At 40.5% G+C, this 19278-nt stretch overlaps 2 protein-coding genes across 4 annotated transcripts in view; one reads left to right on the top strand and one right to left on the bottom strand.

Annotated features, from left to right (window-relative positions):
- The first annotated feature begins 1417 nt into the window (after window positions 1-1417).
- On the top strand, window positions 1418-9939 carry chrna2a (cholinergic receptor, nicotinic, alpha 2a (neuronal)). Of its 2 annotated transcripts, none has more exons than XM_060934536.1 (6): window positions 1418-1565; window positions 3537-3679; window positions 4847-4891; window positions 5125-5234; window positions 5880-6954; window positions 8936-9939. In XM_060934536.1, the coding sequence occupies exons 1-6, from the start codon at window positions 1517-1519 to the stop codon at window positions 9059-9061; spliced, it is 1548 nt and encodes a 515-aa protein (XP_060790519.1). In that variant the 5' UTR covers window positions 1418-1516; the 3' UTR covers window positions 9062-9939. The 2 variants fall into 2 exon arrangements, with proteins under 2 accessions (XP_060790519.1, XP_060790517.1); XM_060934534.1 differs by having other exon boundaries at window positions 1418-1574.
- A 355-nt stretch (window positions 9940-10294) lies between these two features.
- Window positions 10295-19278, bottom strand: part of ptk2ba (protein tyrosine kinase 2 beta, a) — a 77935-nt gene continuing 68951 nt past the window's right edge. For both annotated transcript variants that reach the window (XM_060934533.1, XM_060934532.1), the window contains 6 exons: window positions 17748-17783; window positions 17530-17554; window positions 13745-13791; window positions 13321-13455; window positions 13095-13175; window positions 10295-12929 (listed from right to left, as the gene is read on the bottom strand). In XM_060934533.1, the coding sequence (XP_060790516.1) occupies window positions 12714-12929; window positions 13095-13175; window positions 13321-13455; window positions 13745-13791; window positions 17530-17554; window positions 17748-17783 (540 nt within the window). In that variant the 3' untranslated portion in view covers window positions 10295-12713. The remainder of the gene's footprint in view (window positions 12930-13094; window positions 13176-13320; window positions 13456-13744; window positions 13792-17529; window positions 17555-17747; window positions 17784-19278) is intronic.

Raw genomic sequence — 19278 nt, 5'->3', positions numbered from 1 at the left:
GTTGTCTGTGTCTATGTGTCAGCCCTGTGATGACCTGGTGACTTGTCCAGGGTGTACCCCGCCTTTCGCCCGTAGTCAGCTGGGATAGGCTCCAGCTTGCCTGCGACCCTGTAGAAGGATAAAGCGGCTAGAGATAATGAGATGAGATGAGATAATTATGTTAGTTTTTCAAATGACTAGCCTGTGAAAATTGAGGACTATGTTAAAAAAAATCTGTAAATCCTAAATATTTAATGCAATATTTTTGTTAAACCCCTTGAATTAAAGCTGGAATTCTACACTTTAGTCACATTGTGATTGCTTTATTTCAATTGTGTCAGTGTACAGAGGAAAAATTACAAAAAAAAGTATAATTTTCCAACCTGATTGTATATTTCTATATATTTCACTGAGTTATGTTTTGTAGGAGGTGGGTGTGGCAGAACTGGTGCAGGTGGAAACCTGCAGGAGTGAAAACAGGACAAATGGCTTAGTTTAGGGGAAAAAATAGAAATAGGCTACCACTAAGGCTTGTTGTATTCTGCAATTAGCACCTTGGTCCAAAATTTTGTTATCAGCATAGAGCTGTTTGTTTTTGTTTTTTTCCCCCCTTTTTTTCATCCATCCATTACCACTTATCCTGTGCAGGGTCACAGGCAAGCTGGAGCCTATTCCAGATGACTATGGGCGAGATCTGGGGTACACCCTGGACAAGTTGCCAGGTCATCTCATGGCTGACACATAGGGACAAACAACCATTCACACTCAATTTAGAGCCACCAATTAGCCTAACCCGCATGTCTTTGGACTGTGGGGGAAACTGGAGCACCTGGAGGAAACCCACACAGACACGGGGAGAGCATGCAAACTCCACAAAGAAAGGCCCCTGTCAGCCCCTGGGCTCGAACCCAGAACCTTCTTGCTGTGAGGCGACAGTGCTAACTACTATGCCACCCTTTTTTCCTTTTTCTAGCAATAAATCACAAAGTCTAGTCCACAAATATTTCTCTTAACACATTAAATCGAGTCCTTTAGATTTAAAGTCGATTCAGTACTTCTATTTATAGAGAACAGGGAATCCCATAGAAAACATAACTCCTCCCCTTAATTAGAATATGTTAACGCATTCGTAGCCTATTGGCTGAATTTTTTTTCTCGGGGTGTTGAAGCCAAAGTAGGGAACAGTATTGCCAGGTGCATGCTTTTCACGTATAATTGCGACCAATTTTGGATGCTATCACGAGCTGGTTTTCATTCAGTCTCAGATATTCATATATCTATATGCTTTTATTTTATATACTTATTTTTGACAAAATGTATATAGAAATACAACCCCACTTTAGGACTCTGATGAAGTCTCGGGAAAATGTGTTTTTAATGCTGCTTGTCAAGTCTGATACTTTTTTCATGAATATCTGGCAACCCTAGCGGCAGTTGCACTTAAACTGAAGAGCGCAACTAAGGGCATCATATAAATGACATCTGGACATCATTTAAACCTTTTCACAGAGTATTGCCTTTTATCGGAGATACGGACATGAGACGAGATCTTTTACTAATCTTGGCGTCGTTGCTCTGCTGTGTCTGTGAGGCTGGTAATGCAAGTTAGAGATTGTGTGTGTGTGTGCAGAAAAATATACTAGACAAATGTCAGATGCGCTATTGTGTAGATTTTAGAAGGTCTGAACTTAAATTTGAGTTTTTAAACTGAGCAAAAAGTTTCACGAGGTTTGTTTGACATTGGAATGTTTTGGCATCTTCAGATTGTCTCTTTTTTTCTTTTTGAAGGCAATTTCCCATAATCTTGGATAATAAATACATTATATATATATATATATATATATATGTGTGTGTGTGTGTGTGTGTATTTATTATCCAAGATTATGGGAAATTGCCCTCTATGTGTGTGTGTGTGTGTACACACACCCTGTAGAATAGGATAAAGCGGCTAGAGATAATGAGATTATATATATATATATATGGGGCGGCACGGTGGTGTAGTGATTAGTGCTGTCGCCTCAAGCCCCGGGTTCGAGCCCCGTGGCTGGCGAGGGCCTTTCTGTGCGGAGTTTGCATGTTCTCCCCGTGTCCGCGTGGGTTTCCTCCGGGTGCTCCGGTTTCCCCCACAGTCCAAAGACATGCAGGTTAGGTTAACTGGTGACTCTAAATTGACCGTAGGTGTGAATGTGAGTGTGAATGGTTGTCTGTGTCTATGTGTCAGCTCTGTGATGACCTGGCGACTTGTCCAGGGTGTACCCCGCCTTTTGCCCGTAGTCAGCTGGGATAGGCTCCAGCTTGCCTGCGACCCTGTAGAACAGGATAAAGCGGCTACAGATAATGAGATGAGATGACATATGGTGGTACAGTGGTGTAGTGGTTGAAGGTCCTGGGTTCGAGCTCAGTGGCCGGCGAGGGCCTTTCTGTGTGGAGTTTGCATGTTCTCCCCGTGTCTGCGTGGGTTTCCTCTGGGTGCTCCGTTTTCCCCCAAAGACATGCAGGTTAGGTTAAAATGGTGGCTTTAAATTGACCGTAGGTGTGAATGGTTGTTTGTCTATGTGCACTGTAAAAAATAGAATTACGCTTTGTTCAAGTAATTCCATATTCACAATTGAATGGACAAGAAAATATGAATAATTATTAACGAACAGAAAAATCCACATCAAACTGATAGGGTGCACCTCAATGATGTGTAAATATACAATAGTGAATAATCTGAATTGAAAATACATAATTGCCACAGGTGTTTATTCAGCGCATGCTCTTAATGACCAAGACATGGGGTTTCCTCTCCCAAATGCAAGGGCTGGGCAATGTGGTTCTCTCTGATTGAAGTTCATGTTGTTGTGGCTCAGGTGGATAAGGTGCCATACCATAAATCCGGGGACCTGGGTTTGATTCCGACCCAAGGTCATTTCCTGATCCCTCCTTGTCTCTCTCTCCTGCTCATTTCCTGTCTCTACACTGTCCTATCCAATAAATGTAAAAAAAAAAAATCTAAAAAAAAATTGTGATAACCTCAATTGCCTTTTTGTACTACTGTGAATGCCACTGTTCAGCAAAAAGAGAAATCTATGTTGGCAGAATGAGGAATTGAAAATTGACTTAATTAAGAATTCTTAATAAAGATAACAGTGTTATCATAGTTTGGATTATCATGGGCACATCGTTGGCAAAACATAAAATTCTTAATGCAGACGGTTGCCTTGAAATTTCAAGTATTCTCAACTATTCTTTTTTTACAGTGTGTCAGCCCTGCAATAACCTGGCAACTTGTCCAGGGTGTACCCCACCTCTCGCCCATAGTCGGCTGGGATAGGCTCCAGCCTGCCTGCGACCCTGTAGAACAGGATAAGCGGCTACAGATTATATATATATATATATATATATATATATATATATATATATATATATATATCCCGTATATGATGTTGCCTATATTCTATATGCAAAAATGTAACCAAACGTCAAATTAATTCCATATAACCTGGTAAAATGCTTATTTACTTGCACTAATTTTCAGATTTGAGTTTTAGAAAGCTCCCATCTATCATTTGCAGATGACTGGACTCATGCTCATGCTGAGGACAAGCTCTTTAAGAAACTCTTCAGGACCTACAATAAGTGGTCCAGACCTGTTCAGAATAGTACTGATGTAGTAATTGTCAAGTTTGGCCTCTCGATTGCTCAGCTGATTGATGTGGTATGTCTTTTTTTCCCCCTTCTTCTTCTCACACACACTGCTACACCAAGACAGTTTGTTGTTAATACATTTCACCTTTCTTACTATAAACAGAATAATTTCAATTCAGGCTGTGTTTACACTTTAACCTTCATCCTACCAAGTGGGGTCCATCTGGACCCCGCACCTATATGTTTGTTTGCCATTTTAAAAATATGTGACATACTGCCTCACCGTTTTATGAATTTGTCGGAATTTATGTCTTAATTAAAACACTAAAGCACCGGAAGATCAGCTTTTTGCATTGTGAAGGTATAATTAATTTGTTACTGGGGTCCAACCGGACCCCAGAGTAAAGTTTATCTGTCTTTCATTTTATAATTGAATAGCACACTGAAAGTTAACTTCTTTTATTTCTTTTATGTTCCATAATGAAACTACCAAGGCATTCCTTCTTGGGGTCCGTGTGGACCCCACTGCTGCAATAAGCACAGGCTGCAAAACAAAAGCCCTAAATTATTTTACAATTACTTTTTTGTTTTAAATTCTGTAAGAAAAGACCTAAGTTGTAATCCAGAATGTTTTACAGCTGCATGAGCTGCAAAAATCATGTATATAATGCCAATTTTTTTTTGTGGCGCTATGATTTGCTACATGTATGCTAGTTATTGCAATATTATTGCAATGTTATTGCATTTATAATACATCATTGATATTCAGCCATAGTGGATTTTGTTCTTCAATAAAGTTATGTCTGTTTGCTGCATTGAATTGGTTCTTACTGCATTGATTTCAAGGTATTCCCTCCTGGGGTCCATACGGACCCCACCTGGTAGTTTGTGTATGTAAAATTGGCTGGTAGGATGAAGGTTAAGTGTGTTCTTTATGCCTTGGGCCCTTTAGTGTATTGCTGTTATTAATACAAGATGTTCTGAACAAAACTTATCTGGTGATTTTGTCTTTATAAGCTTTAATTTTAAAGAAAAGTATTGGGGTCCAAACCGACCCCACATGGTAAGATTAAGGTGTAAAATAGCATGGTAGGATGAGGGTTAAGGGCATGTTGCTCACATTCAGTAGATTCCTGTTCTGAAAAAGATTTGAGTTTAATACAGTGACAACATTATTAAGCATCTTTCTTTGACTTTGTGTAAATGTAATTGATCAGATTCTGTTGTTTCTTGGCAGGATGAGAAAAATCAGATGATGACGACAAACGTATGGCTGAAGCAGGTGGTGCACTTCATATTTGTCTGTGCAATATAAAAGTGTTTTATTTAGACAAACTGCAAATGCAATATATAGAAACTGTTGAGGCAAAAATTCTCATAATGGAACCAAAATACTTAATTTCAAAACTGATTTCTATGTGAGCTAATTAATAAAGTGTTTCATGTACATCAATATCACAACTTTCATACATGGATTATACTGAGTTAGAAAGGTAATTGTCTCTTTGACTGCAGGAATGGCATGACTATAAACTGCGTTGGAAGCCCTTGGATTACGACAATGTAACATCCATCAGGGTGCCATCAGAGCTAATTTGGGTACCAGACATTGTTCTGTATAATAAGTGAGTTTTGTTTGCTCTCCAAATGGGTGGTGAAAATTAAACATGCAGTGTATAGGAAGCATGTCATATATATTTTTTTCCACATATATCTAACATAGTTAAAATTATTGAGAGGTGATGAAATAAAACGAGTCCTATCATAGTTCTAGTTAGTATGGATCTTGAAATATATAGCTTTATATCAGCGCTCGTATGTCTTTTCTCCTCTGGATCATTAGTGTGTGATATTAAACAGACAAGCTGTGGAATAACACTTTTATAGTTATTAATGCAACTAATGAAACATTAAATGACATGCCTATTTGCAGAACCACAGGCTTTATCTGTGAAGCAGATCTGCTCTCTTATTAAAAATAGAAGAATTAATGTTCCATTACATCAGATACCAGAAGCAACTTCAGCTGTACCCACAGCATGTATTGCTTAGAGTACTGTCTAATTAGAACCACATCGATGAAAGAAGCACAAATTAATGGAGACATTAAATATTAAATTATCTTTGTGTTCAGGAGCTTTTAATGTTAATTGTGATATGCGAATAAAATTTTATTTTTGCCCATTTAATTATTTATAATTCTGGTTATAATCTTCTAAATGCAAAAATTTATAAGCTTAATTGCTAATGATGCTGATTTTTTCTCATAGTGCAGATGGTGAGTTTGCTGTGACTCACATGACCAAAGCCCACCTGTTCTACACAGGGGAGGTGCGTTGGGTGCCTCCAGCCATCTACAAGAGCTCATGCAGCATTGATGTCACATTTTTTCCTTTTGATCAGCAAAACTGCAAAATGAAGTTTGGCTCTTGGACCTATGACAAAGCCAAAATTGACCTGGAGCGCATTGAGAAAACTGTGGACCTGAAGAATTACTGGGAGAGTGGGGAGTGGGCCATTGTGAATGCTGTTGGTACATACAACACCAAAAAATATGACTGTTGTCATGAAATCTACCCAGATATCACCTATTTCTTCATCATCCGTCGCCTTCCTCTTTTCTACACCATCAACCTCATCATCCCCTGCCTGCTCATCTCCTGTCTGACTGTGCTGGTCTTCTACCTGCCCTCAGACTGTGGGGAGAAGATCACACTGTGTATATCTGTCCTCCTTTCTCTGACTGTCTTCCTCCTCCTCATCACTGAGATCATTCCGTCCACTTCTCTGGTCATCCCACTCATTGGAGAGTATCTTCTCTTCACCATGATTTTTGTAACTCTATCCATTGTCATCACTGTATTTGTACTGAACGTGCACCACCGCTCTCCCAGTACTCACAAGATGCCATGCTGGGTTCAGACTGTATTCTTGGGCTTCATCCCCCATTTTCTCTTTATGAAGCGTCCAGAGCTTGGGCAGACACGCCGCCACCAACAAGAGAAGAGACATGTGCCAAGTCAGTGCTCCAATCTCAGCACCTCTAAAAGCTGGCTGCAGCAAGAGACAAATGTGGATGTAGGTGTACAGTGGAATAAGGAGGGCAATGCGGCCACCTGTTGGTTCTCTCCACCTACATCTTTAAACTTGTCTGACTCTGAGGCTTCACTGAAAAAGTGTGACATGCAACAGCAAGGCCAAAGGATAACCCTCAGTCAACGACCTGTCAATCTGAGCTATCTGGAGTCTGGACTGAGACGGCCGTGCTCCCCAGGTCTACTACAGGCCTTGGAGGGAGTCCAATACATTGCTGATTACCTGCATGTGGAGGACACGGACTTCTCTGTGAGTAAATCTTGTGTGTTCATCCCATCATGTTTTTGAATGAGCTGTTCCTTTAAGTTGCAGTGAACATTTTGGTAAAATGAGTAAAACTTTTTTGGTTTCCCTGCAAAACTCACATAATATTCATTTCTGAATGTTGAACTAATGATAGATATGGGACAGCACATTGTTGCAGCAGGTAATGTTGCCACTTCACAGCTCCAGGGTTCAACGCTGAGATCTGGTTACTATCTACTGTATGTGGAGTTTTGCATGTCTGTGTCTGTGTGGGGTTCCTCTAGGTTATATTTCTTCCCACCCCAAAAAAACATGCTGGTACTGTAGGTGAAATGGTGACTCTGTGTTGCTCCTAGGTGTAAATGTATGTGTGAGTGTGTGTGTCAGGATATCCCTACCTCTGGAGCCACCATGACTGTGACCAGGTTAAAGCAATTACAAAAGATGGATGGATGGATGGATGGATGGATGTTAGAAGTGTTAGAACTTGAAAATACAAAAAATATGTTGTACATGGGAAACTGCAAAAAAGGAATAATGAGAACAGATATACAAATGGGCGGCACGGTGGTGTAGTGGTTAGCGCTGTCGCCTCACAGCAAGAAGGTCCGGGTTCGAGCCCCGTGGCCGACGAGGGCCTTTCTGTGCAGAGTTTGCATGTTCTCCCCGTGTCCGCGTGGGTTTCCTCCGGGTGCTCCGGTTTCCCCCACAGTCCAAAGACATGCAGGTTAGGTTAACTGGTGACTCTAAATTGACCGTAGGTGTGAATGTGAGTGTGAATGGTTGTCTGTGTCTATGTGTCAGCCCTGTGATGACCTGGCGACTTGTCCAGGGTGTACCCCGCCTTTCGCCCGTAGTCAGCTGGGATAGGCTCCAGCTTGCCTGCGACCCTGTAGAACAGGATAAAGCGGCTAGAGATAATGAGATGAGATGAGATATACAAATGGGCGGCACGGTGGTGTAGTGGTTAGCGCTGTCGCCTCACAGCAAGAAGGTTCTGGGTTCGAGCCCCGTGGCTGGCAGGGCCTTTCTGTGTGGAGTTTGCATGTTCTCCCTGTGTCTGCGTGGGTTTCCTCCAGGTGCTCCGGTTTTCCCCACAGTCCAAAGACATGCAGGTTAGGTTAACTGGTGACTCTAAATTGACTGTAGGTGTGAATGGTTGTCTGTGTCTATGTGTCAGCCCTGTGATGACCTGGCGACTTGTCCAGGGTGTACCACGCCTTTCGCCCGTAGTCAGCTGGGATAGGCTCCAGCATGCCTGCGACCCTGTAGAACAGGATAAAGCGGCTAGAGATAATGAGATTTACAAATGTTCTGTTTTACACCAAAATTACAAAAACAAAATTAAATGTAAACTAAAAATGTGTGTATGACTATATACAGGGTGGTGTAGTGGTTAACACTGTCGCCTCACAGCAAGAAGGTTCTGGGTTCGAGCCCAGTGGCCTTTCTGTGTGGAGTTTGCATGTTCTCCCTGTGTCTGCATGGGTTTCCTCCACAGTCCAAAGACATGCAGGTTAGGCTAATTGGTGGCTCTAAATTGACCGTAGGTGTGAGTGTGAATGATTGCTGTCTCTATGCATCAGCTCTGCAATGACCTGCCGACTTGTCCAGGGTGTACCCTGCCTCTTGCCCATAGTCAGCTGGGATAGGCTCCAGCTTGCCCACAACCCTGCACAGGATAAGCAGTTATGGATAATGGATGGATGGACTATATACAAAACCTTGTCAATCTGTGCAGGCTATCCTTATTTCTCATTCATTATATTCAATCCACTATATTTAAGAGATGTTTCATAAAAATCAGTTATTTTATCTTTAAATGAGGGATTTAATTTATCTGTATCATGAGTGATGATATCCTTCAGAGCAATTTACATGCCCTTCCATACATACTTCCTTTCTAAAAGCCTCTTCTTATCACTAATGGTTTTTCACATCTAACCAAGTGGGAATCAGCTTTGTGGTTTGTGTCCTGTCATAGGTCAAGGAGGACTGGAAATACGTAGCAATGGTGATTGACCGTATCTTCCTCTGGATGTTCATCATTGTGTGTCTTCTGGGGACAGTTGGCCTCTTCTTGCCTCCCTGGCTCTCAGGGATGATCTAGCTGTTTACCATGGGCTCACTGATACTGACATCAAGTCTCTGAGCAATGTTCAACCTGTACAACCAGGCCAAGACCTGCCCTAGAGACAAGTGCATTTTAAAAGGAGAGAACAGTCATTTTCCATGCTTTTGGCTTTGGATTCAGGTGTTGCCTCCACTGGGATAGAAAAGAACTTTAACCACCTGACTTTGCAGACCTTTTCAGTACTGAGAATATTCAGGTACAATGTCAGTGTTGTAATGAGTGTGGGTCAGAGCATATCAGTTAATTCAGGTATTACCTGAGGTCACATTCAATTTTTGTAATAGTTCAGATCCTCTCAGCCATGACTTTACCCATTGCCCTTGTGTGAGTAGCACTCCTCACTTCTCATTGAATGGACTGACATTTTCTCGTATAATACTGTTTCCAAGCCCATGCACATTGAAAGTACAACCTTCAATGTAATATGCAAAATTAACCTTTATGAAAGAGGTGAAGGATATGTGACCATGCCGAGGAGTGATACAGTTCAATTTACACTGAATGTCTGTGGTGTCTTTTTACCCTTAACAGCAATCATCTGACAGATCAAAAGGCATTCTTCATTCATAGAACTAGTCCTTTAAAGAGCCATTGAAAAATCTGTCACGTTTTATACTGTATGAGTCGGGTCATTAAATTGCAGACATGGACCACAAGGAAAAATGAAGTGTTTTTAGTAATGGAACAATTCTATTCTTGACGGCAAATCATGTTAGGGCTGCTGCTGTAATTTCATTAAGAACATGTTTCCTGTATGTTTTACTTTACATAACTCAATTCTGAATGCGTACCTGTATTTTCTCCCCTACTCAGAGAGTAATGGCATTTAAACATTCTGTGAATAAATATACTGTCAACAACAATAAATATTGGTGTTGGTTTATTTGTAAAGCCGAAATTGACTTTGAGCTGGAACTGTTTGAGTGACTAATGCGCCCCCTGCTGGTGTGTGCAAGTGATTATTTATTGCAGTGACCCTTTTGTAAAAGTTTAATGTGTGTAGATGATAGTTACTGTTTTGGTACACAAGGAAATATTAATTGAGTCCTGATTTCCAAAGGTGGCAAAACATTTCAGAAATATTTCTTGTAATAGATTGAGTGATTAATAATCAATCAAAATATTGCATAATAATACGACAATTACAGTGGCATAAACACTGACGTTTAAGGCAATTATACTGTCTACAAAACATTTAACACAGTTGACTATTTTGAGTATTTTATTTTTATTTCCAAAAATTTGATGTCCTGACAACTAAGGTGGGTCCCTTCCAAGTGAAAACACCATATAATATGTCTGTTTTATTAAAAAAAAAGTCATTCATTTGAAAAAGATAAGTACTTTTGAAATGAAAAGGACTATAAGCAATTTCTATATGTACTACAAATCAAAAGGTTATATTTAAAATATTCTTTAAAGAAAGCCCAGCTTTCATTCTAGTCTGTAACCATAAATAAACAAATTAATGCCGTACCACTACATATAACCCGGATTCCAAAAAAATTGGGACACTGGGTGAACCGTGAATACAATGATTTGCAAATCCTTTTTGATCTGTATTCAATTGAATATAATACAAATATAAAGATGTTTCATGTTCAAACTGATTCTTTTTTGCTTTTTTTTTGGTAAATATACACTCATTCTGAATTTGATGCCTACAACACATTCCAAGAAAGTTGGGCATGTTTACCACTGTGTTACATCACCTGTTCTTTTAACAAAACTCAGTAAACAATGGGAACTGAAGATACTAATTGTTGATTTGAAAGTGAAATTAGGGCGGCATGGTGGTGTAGTGGTTAGCACTGTCGCCTCACAGCAAGAAGGTCCGGGTTTGAGCCCTGTGGCCGGCGAGGGCCTTTCTGTGCGGAATTTGCATGTTCTCCCCGTGTCTGTGTGGGTTTCCTCTGGGTGCTCCGGTTTCCCCCACAGTCCAAAGACATGCAGGTTAGGTTAACTGGTGACTCTAAATTGACCGTAGGTGTGAATGTGAGTGTGAATGGTTGTCTGTGTCTATGTGTCAGCCCTGCGATGACCTGGCGACTTGTCCAGGGTGTACCCTGCCTTTCGCCCGTAGTCAGCTGGGATAGGCTCCAGCTTGCCTGCGACCCTGTAGAAGGATAAAGCGGCTAGAGATAATGAGAATGGGATGAGAAAGTGAAATTATTTCCCATTCTTGCTTGATACATGGCTTCAGTTGCTCAATAGCCTGGCATCTCCATTGTTGTATTTTGCACTTTATAGGACCTTACCATACCTTACAGGCATTTAGCGGACACTCTTATCCAGAGCAACATGCAACATACCCATGGGGTTGGGGGTTAGGTGCCTTGCTCAAGGGCACTTCAGCCATTCCTGTTGGTCCATGGAATTGAACCAGTGACCTTTTGGTCCCAAAGCTGCTTCTCTAACCTTTAGGCCATGGCTTCTCAATTTTTTAGTATGCCACACATTTTCAATGGGAGGCAGGTAGGTCAGTTTAGTACCTGCAATCTTTTATCATGAAGTAATGCTGGTGTAACACGTACCGAATGTGGCTTGGCATTATCTTGCTGATATAAGCAGGGATGTCCCTGAAAAAAAACATCATCTGGATGGCAGCATATGTTGCTCCTAAACCAGTATGGACCTTTCAGCATTAATGGTGCCTTCATAGATGTGCAACTTAACATGGGCCATATGCCATGGGCACTAACACACCCCCATACCACAGCACACTTTTCCACTTTGCCTCAGTCCATCTCAGATGAGCTCGGGCCCAGAGAATTTGGCTGTGTTTCTGGATGTTGTTGATATATGTCTTTCACTTTACATGGTTGAACTGTGTTTACTGAAAACGTTTTTTTCCCAAGTGTTCCCATGTAGTAATATGTCGGTTTTTAATGCAGTGCTGCCTGAGGGATCAACAGTGACGGGCATTTAATGTTTGTTTTTGGTCTTGCCCCTTATGTGCGGAGATTTCTCTGTATTCTCTGAATCTTTTGGTGATAGTATGGATTATTGATAGCAAAATCACTAAATTCCTAACAATTGTACATTGAGAAATATTGTTCTTAAATTATTGGACTATTTGCCCCTGCAGTTTTTCACAAAGTGAAAAAGTTTGTGAAAAACTAAAATTTCTAAAACTTAATCTCTAAAAACTAAAACCTCTTGCCCCATCCTTGCTTGTGAATGACTGAGCCTTTCCATTTAACCTATTTACCTGTAGAATGTTCCAAACATGCGTTTGTGAGCATTCCACAACTTTCCCTGTCTTTTGATGCCCCTGTCCCAACTATTTTTGGAACGTGCTATACGCATCATATTTAGAATAAGTGTATGTTTACAAAAAACAATAAAGTTTATCAGTTTGAATGTTAAACATCTTGTCTTTGTATTGTATTCAATTGAATATAGGGCGAAAAGGATTTGCAAATCACTGTATTCTGTTTTTATTTACGTTTTATGCAGTGTTCCAACCTTTCTGGAATCGGGGTTGTAAAGGCCTGTATTGATGAGGCTAAAATCTCTTGCTTTCTCCTCCCCTTTTACATTCTAGCAAGAGCATTTAAACAAGGATAGTTGGAAGTCATGAGCAATCTCTTTGGAAAATGTAAAACTACTACCAAACTAGAGCACATCAGCTAGGTTTAGGTTTAGCAGTATTGGCTCGTACACGGGCCTGGTCCACAGCATCCAAAAGGTTCTTAGAGTCCATAGCTAATGTGTGAGCTGCTGTTAGCATTTGCTTCTTACATTCCTCCTTTAAAGAGGTGACAGCGTTCTGCTGGGCCAGCCGCATCTTACTGATCAGCTCTGCCAGGTCTTTATTCAGCAGCTTCTGAGTGCCTTCAATCTAACACACAAAAAGTGAGACCGCAAAATGTATATTTCAGTGATGTTTATGAATTTTACAGAATTAAATGTATTTCTGTCTAACGTAAGCATAACCTGACAATCTGGTCTTTTTTCATGCAAACCAGATTCAAAATTAATGCTTCAATTCTCTGCTTGATATTACCTCAGTTCTGACTGACTCATGCAGGCTTGGTAGAACCTCATTCACGCTGCCGATTAGGTTACGCAAAGTCAGTCCCACATCCTGATAAACAGTGACATGGTTATTTCAAAAATACAATTCAGACAGGCATTTAAACCATATTTCAGTGCAATATTCTTAACTTCCAGAATCGTGTTAATGCTAACATTCAATACTTGCGTTCATGCTAAAGAAAAATTGACTCTACCTTCACAACACCAACATACTCGGTAGCTGGCAGTGTGTTGACATCATTCTTGAGTTTCATCACCATTTTGACCATTTCCATTACATTGTGGTAGACCTTATCCTCAGAGCGATCCAGTTCCGCTGTAGGAGCTGGCTGTTAGCAGCAGAAAACCCCAGCATTAATGCAAGTGACAACATGAATGAAAAGTCATTATGGTAGTACCTAGATCAACAATCTATGCAACAGGCCTGTACAACTTAATAGTAAGGTTTATAACTCAACCTAAATAGTAAAGACTTTAGAATAATTGCCAAAAAGCAGATTTCTGGCCTCAGACTGATCAAGTGGTTGTTCTATGAGCTCCAGGTACAAAACATGGCTTCAAGAGCTCAGCAGACCATACTACTGTTCCCCTTGCGAGCCTGATTGTGAGTGCGATTACCTGCACAATCCGTCTGGGAGGCTTTTCCGGGGGGCTGCGAAATTGAGCTGAGAGAGAGACAGAGAGAGGTTGCGCTTTGATTTCTGGTAAAACAGCAGTTGAACAGTTTTTAGAAAGTTTTTTTTAAAAAACTGAAACGTAACTAGAGGATAATTTATTAATGAAATAGGAAACTACAGCAGTGCCCTCCATGGTTATTGGCACCCCTTGTAAGTTTAGTAAAAAGGGTTAGAAAAAAAATCCACTTTTTTTGGAAGTAGCTTCATCTCACACTAAAAAAATGAGAAAAATCCAACCTTTAATTGAAATAAATTTATTCAGAGAAAAACAAATCCTTCATCAAGAAATTATTTTCAACAAAAACACATGTACCACTATTATTGGCACCACTGGAAATGATAGTGAACACAATGTAACTGAAGCATGTTTCCCGTTTAAATTATACATTTTTGAGTTGATTGGAGTGTGTAGGAACTTTCAGGCTGTAATCCATAACTTCCTGATTAACTGGGGTACAAATATGAGGTGACACAGAGGCCAAATTCCCTTCAACATGGGAAAAATAAGAGAGAACACAAACCAAATGAGGGAGAAGTGTGTTGACCTTCATAAGTCAGGGAATGTTTATTAAAAAAAAAAAAAAAACTACTCACCTGAAAATCCTCATTTCTACTGTTAGGGCAATAATAAAAAAATGTGGACACCAACTGGAACTGTTACAAACTTGCCTGGAAAAGGACCCAAGTTTATTTTGTCCCCATGTACAGTGAGAAAGATTGAAAGAAAGGCAAAAAAAAAAAATCCCCAAAGATGACTGTTGGTGAATTACAAGAAAAAGTAAAATCTTGGGGTTTCCAAGTCTCCAAAACCACCATCAGATGGCACCTCCATGCCAACAGATCCCTAACAGTAAGGTCTGCCCTAACAGAAAAGTCTGCCAGGAAAAAACAAAAAACAAACAAAAAAAAACTTTTGTCAGTTAATCACAAATATAAGCACCTGATGTTTATGAAAACACTACTACAACTGTGACTGGAACTGTGTTCTGATGCAACATAAATGGAGCTTTTTGGCAATAAACCCTCAAGGTGGGTTTGGTATAAAAGGAAGAATGACTATAGACCCTTTTCACTCACGTGACCTTCGTAAGCGCGACCACCATTTTGGACATGAAGAAATAACGGTTTATGGCACAGACCCTTTCGGTTCTCGCTCATCTAGCTGCTACAATGACTGCTTAGACTGCAACAATAATACCGAACACACATTTAAGTATCCGTCGTAAAGATGTGAAACTCGTCGAGTGATGAGTGTGTTCATTGATAAGCTAACACAATCTAAAAGTAGACATACCATCACACTGCCCTGGCGCTGTGTACAGTTTACCTTCTATGGTTTGTGCACTCACTATTTGCCATTACTTTCTCCAACCCAGTGTTCGAACTATGCCAATATTTTCGGGGGGTCCCTTTTTTTAACTTGGGGGGGTGCTTGCGCTTGCGCTTGTCTCAGAGCGCGGATATCCAAACACATGAAAAGCCTATCTTACGCACATATCACGCGGACTCCACACCACACACGCATCGCATCTGAAGTCATAACTCATCAGGGGAAATCGTGTCCGCATTGGCATGTTCAAAAAACAACCTTGCGTCAACAATGATACCACACGCAAGAAAAAAAAAAAAAACAGTCAGGCTATTCAACACATCTGATCCACAGCAGCACCAAAGCATCACTGGAAATCATGTCAACAACCAATCTTCCATTTCAACACGCGTCAACAAACAAATGGCACCACAAACATGAACGAATCGGTCAGGCTACCGATTCCAAACCCACAGCAGACGAATAATTAAATGCATCTTACCTTAAAGCAGAATCGACCACAAAGGAAGTCTGTTGGCACACTTCCTTTCTACTAGTTTGTGTCCCCAACCTGGCAGCAGCAGTCGTTGTCATATCGGTTTATTTTATTTTTGATGTAAACACAACACTTCGGATATGCAAATGCTTCCCGTTACACATGATTGCTATGTCAATAAACATCATTTTGCCAATATTTTAGAGACCATCCATCTTCTCCGTCGGTCAGCATCTGTCGGGATCCGATAAAATGATAAATCTTGCCTTGTGTGTTGATGGTTACTACATCCAGGTGCACAACAATATAATGGCATGATGGAAGTCTTGCTGAAAGTAAAAACTTTCTTTGATGGCTATATTCCTTTCGATGCTTCGCCGTCGTTCCTCGTTGTTGGCTGTGGTAGACTACTGGTAGTACATGTCCAAAATGGCGGCCGCGTTTGTCGTGACATCGCGTGAAAAGGGTCCATAGTGAAAAGAACCCTATCCCAACTGTAAAATATGGTGGGGGTTCTGTGACGTTTTGGGGCTGTTTTTCCTCCAAAGGCCCTGGAAACCTTGTTAGGGTACATGGCATCATGGACACCATGAAATACCAGGACCTCTTAAATCAAAATCCGGCTGCCTCTGCCAGGAAACTAAAACTGGGTCGTCATTGGATCTTCCAGCAGGACAACGATCCTAAGCATATGTCCAAATCAACACAAAAACAGTTAAAGTGCATATCACGGGTAAATTCAGGAGCAAGCTCAATGTAATTCTCCTATTTTATATTAAACTTTGGTCAAATATCTGTCACATTCTGCATTCTCTGCAATTTTTTTACCTTGCGCAATACCAGAAAAATTCAGTTGAAATCAAGCCATTTGAGGTGAATTGGTCCGCCTCTGAAAAAATTTGGCATTTGGATTTCCCGGCAAACATTGATTTTTGGGACGTCACATGCGGAACGCCTCCCTCTGAATCCTACGTCAGCACTGGTTTGTTTATGAGAAAACGACCTGGTGGTTTTCTGCAAATTTCTTCAACGTTATCGCGTAATTTTTAAAATGGTTAACAGATGTATCGTAGGAGGGTGTAGCAACACCAATCTTGATGGGATTAGTACTCATCGTTTTCCAAAAGACCGGACAATGAGAGAGAAATGGGGGCGCTTCATCTACACAGGCTGTGCACTGAAACCGTGCAAAGCTCTCGCAGCCTGCTCGCGCTTCCACAGATAACGTCACGATTTCCAGACGCGTTTTGTTTTTGTTTTTCTGCTGTAGACAGATGGCCTTGTGCAAAATTACCCTTCTGGATGAGTGTGTAAAGGGACATACTTTCATATTAAAAAAAAAAAAAAGAAATTGGTCCAGAATATGCCCTTTAAGTGACCACAGAATCAAGCCTCTGCCATGGCCATCTCAGTCCCCTGACCTGAACCCCATTGAAAACCTGTGGGGTGAGTGGAAGAGGACCCTGGATGATCTGGAGAGATTGTGTAAAGAGGAATGGTCTCAAATGCCCTGCTCTGTATCTCCAACCTTATAAAATGTTATAGGAGAGACTCAGTGCTGTTTTACTGGCAAAGGAAGGTTGTACAAAAGTATTGAATGCAGGGGTGCCAATAATAGTGGAACAAGTATTTTTGTTGAAAATAATTATTTCTTGATGAGGGTCTTTTCTCTGAATAAATTTATTTCAATTAAAGGTTGGGTTGGATTTTTTTTCAGTATGAGATGAAGCTACTTCACCAAAAGGTAGATTTTTTTTCTCACCCTTTTTACTAATCTTTACAAGGGGTGCCAATAATCATGGAGGCACTGTATACACAGCTAGAACACATGGGTAAACATATTACACCAACATTTAAATGGAACCATATCTCTTACAATACCTATAAGTGCCAAATGGCAAAAACCTTAATGTACGCTTACCACAGCTTGTCTCTGTTTCTGGTGGCTGAAAGATAATATGTATAAATACATAAAAAGTACAACCAGGAAATGGACATTATAAGAAACTATAATCAAACCATTTAAAAACCTGCTACTTATAAAAGTAGGAATCTGAAAAAAGATGTTTAATAAACAAGCAATGATTTAACAAAATTACATTACCATTACAATATACAATACCAAATAATATACATTACCATTTTTATTTGTGCATCATCATGGACTACTGGATCCTAAAAAGAAGACTGGAATTAAACTGATGAAATTGGAACATTACATATCAAGCACTCTGTCAAATATTAGTACCAGGCAACTTCTGAAGCAGCTAAAAGTCAGCAATAACAAAACATGCTGCATGAATATCTTCATTATTTCCTATAGCATATATACGGTACCCATCAGGATCACTGAAAATTAAAATTAAAATTAAAAAAAATGTTGTTTTAACATGAAGTAAGTAACCAGGCTGCCTTACAATTCTGAATTCATTGAAACTCATATAGTAAGTTTGCACAATGAGGCAAATAATTTAACTTACAGTATGAGTTTCAGTGAACTTAAAATTTTAAGGTGGCCTGGTTCTTAACTTTATGTTAAAACAACAAATAATTTTTTACAGTGACTAGAAGTCATGATGTCATATTCAGGTGCTTCCTTTTTCTGCTTAATTTTTCCACTGATTTTTCTATTGAACATATTTCCAGTGTAGCTATTCACATGAAATGTTGAGCAAACATTGATATTAACACAATAAAACTACACAGAAAATAATTCATAATATGCCAAATCGTGAAAAGTTATGTGCAATAAAGTGCAATGACACAGGAAAAGACAGAACTCGACGCCAACAGCATCAATGGGGATGCCTCCGCCCGGTAGACTACACGCCTTATTAAGTTGTGATTTGGGGATGGACATTTGACCTCACAGTAATCGTGACCTGGTGAAATTACTTGTATCAGCCTTGGAGATATTGTGTTCACAAGGTTTTCGGACAGACATTTGACCTCACAGTGACCTTGACCTTAGACCTTTTGATCTCAAAATCCAATCAGTTTATCTGTGTCCCCAAATCCATAAATGGTGAAAGTTTGGTGAAATTCCTTTCATCTGCCTTGGAGATATTGTGTTCACAAGGTTTGCGGACAGACATTTGACCTCACAGTGACCTTGACCTTAGACCTTTTGATCTCAAAATCTAATCAGTTCATGTTTGTCCCAAAGCGCACAAATGGTGAAAGTTTGGTGAAATTCCTTTCATTAGCCTTTGCGATATCGTGTTCACAAGGTTTCAGGACGGACGCACGGACGGACGGACGCACGCACAGACAGATGGACAACCCGAAAACATAATGCCTCCTGCACCTTACGGTGGCGGAGGCATAAAAAATTACTGAACATCTCATCTCATTATCTCTTGCCGCTTTATTCTGTTCTACAGGGTCACAGGCAAGCTGGAGCCTATCCCAGCTGACTACAGGCGAAAGGCGGGGTACACCCTGGACAAGTCGCCAGGTCATCACAGGGCTGACACATAGACACAGACAACCATTCACACCTACGGTCAATTTAGAGCCACCAGTTAACCTAACCTGCATGTCTTTGGACTGTAGGGGAAACCGGAGCACCCGGAGGAAACCCACGCGGACACGGGGAGAACATGCAAACTCCACACAGAAAGGCCCTCGCCCGCCACGGGGCTCGAACCCGGACCTTCTTGCTGTGAGG

This window comes from Neoarius graeffei, chromosome 11 (assembly GCF_027579695.1).
Source record: "Neoarius graeffei isolate fNeoGra1 chromosome 11, fNeoGra1.pri, whole genome shotgun sequence".
Taxonomy (NCBI): domain Eukaryota; kingdom Metazoa; phylum Chordata; class Actinopteri; order Siluriformes; family Ariidae; genus Neoarius; species Neoarius graeffei.
Note: the sequence above shows the minus strand (reverse complement) of the source record. Positions and strands in the feature narration are given on the sequence as shown.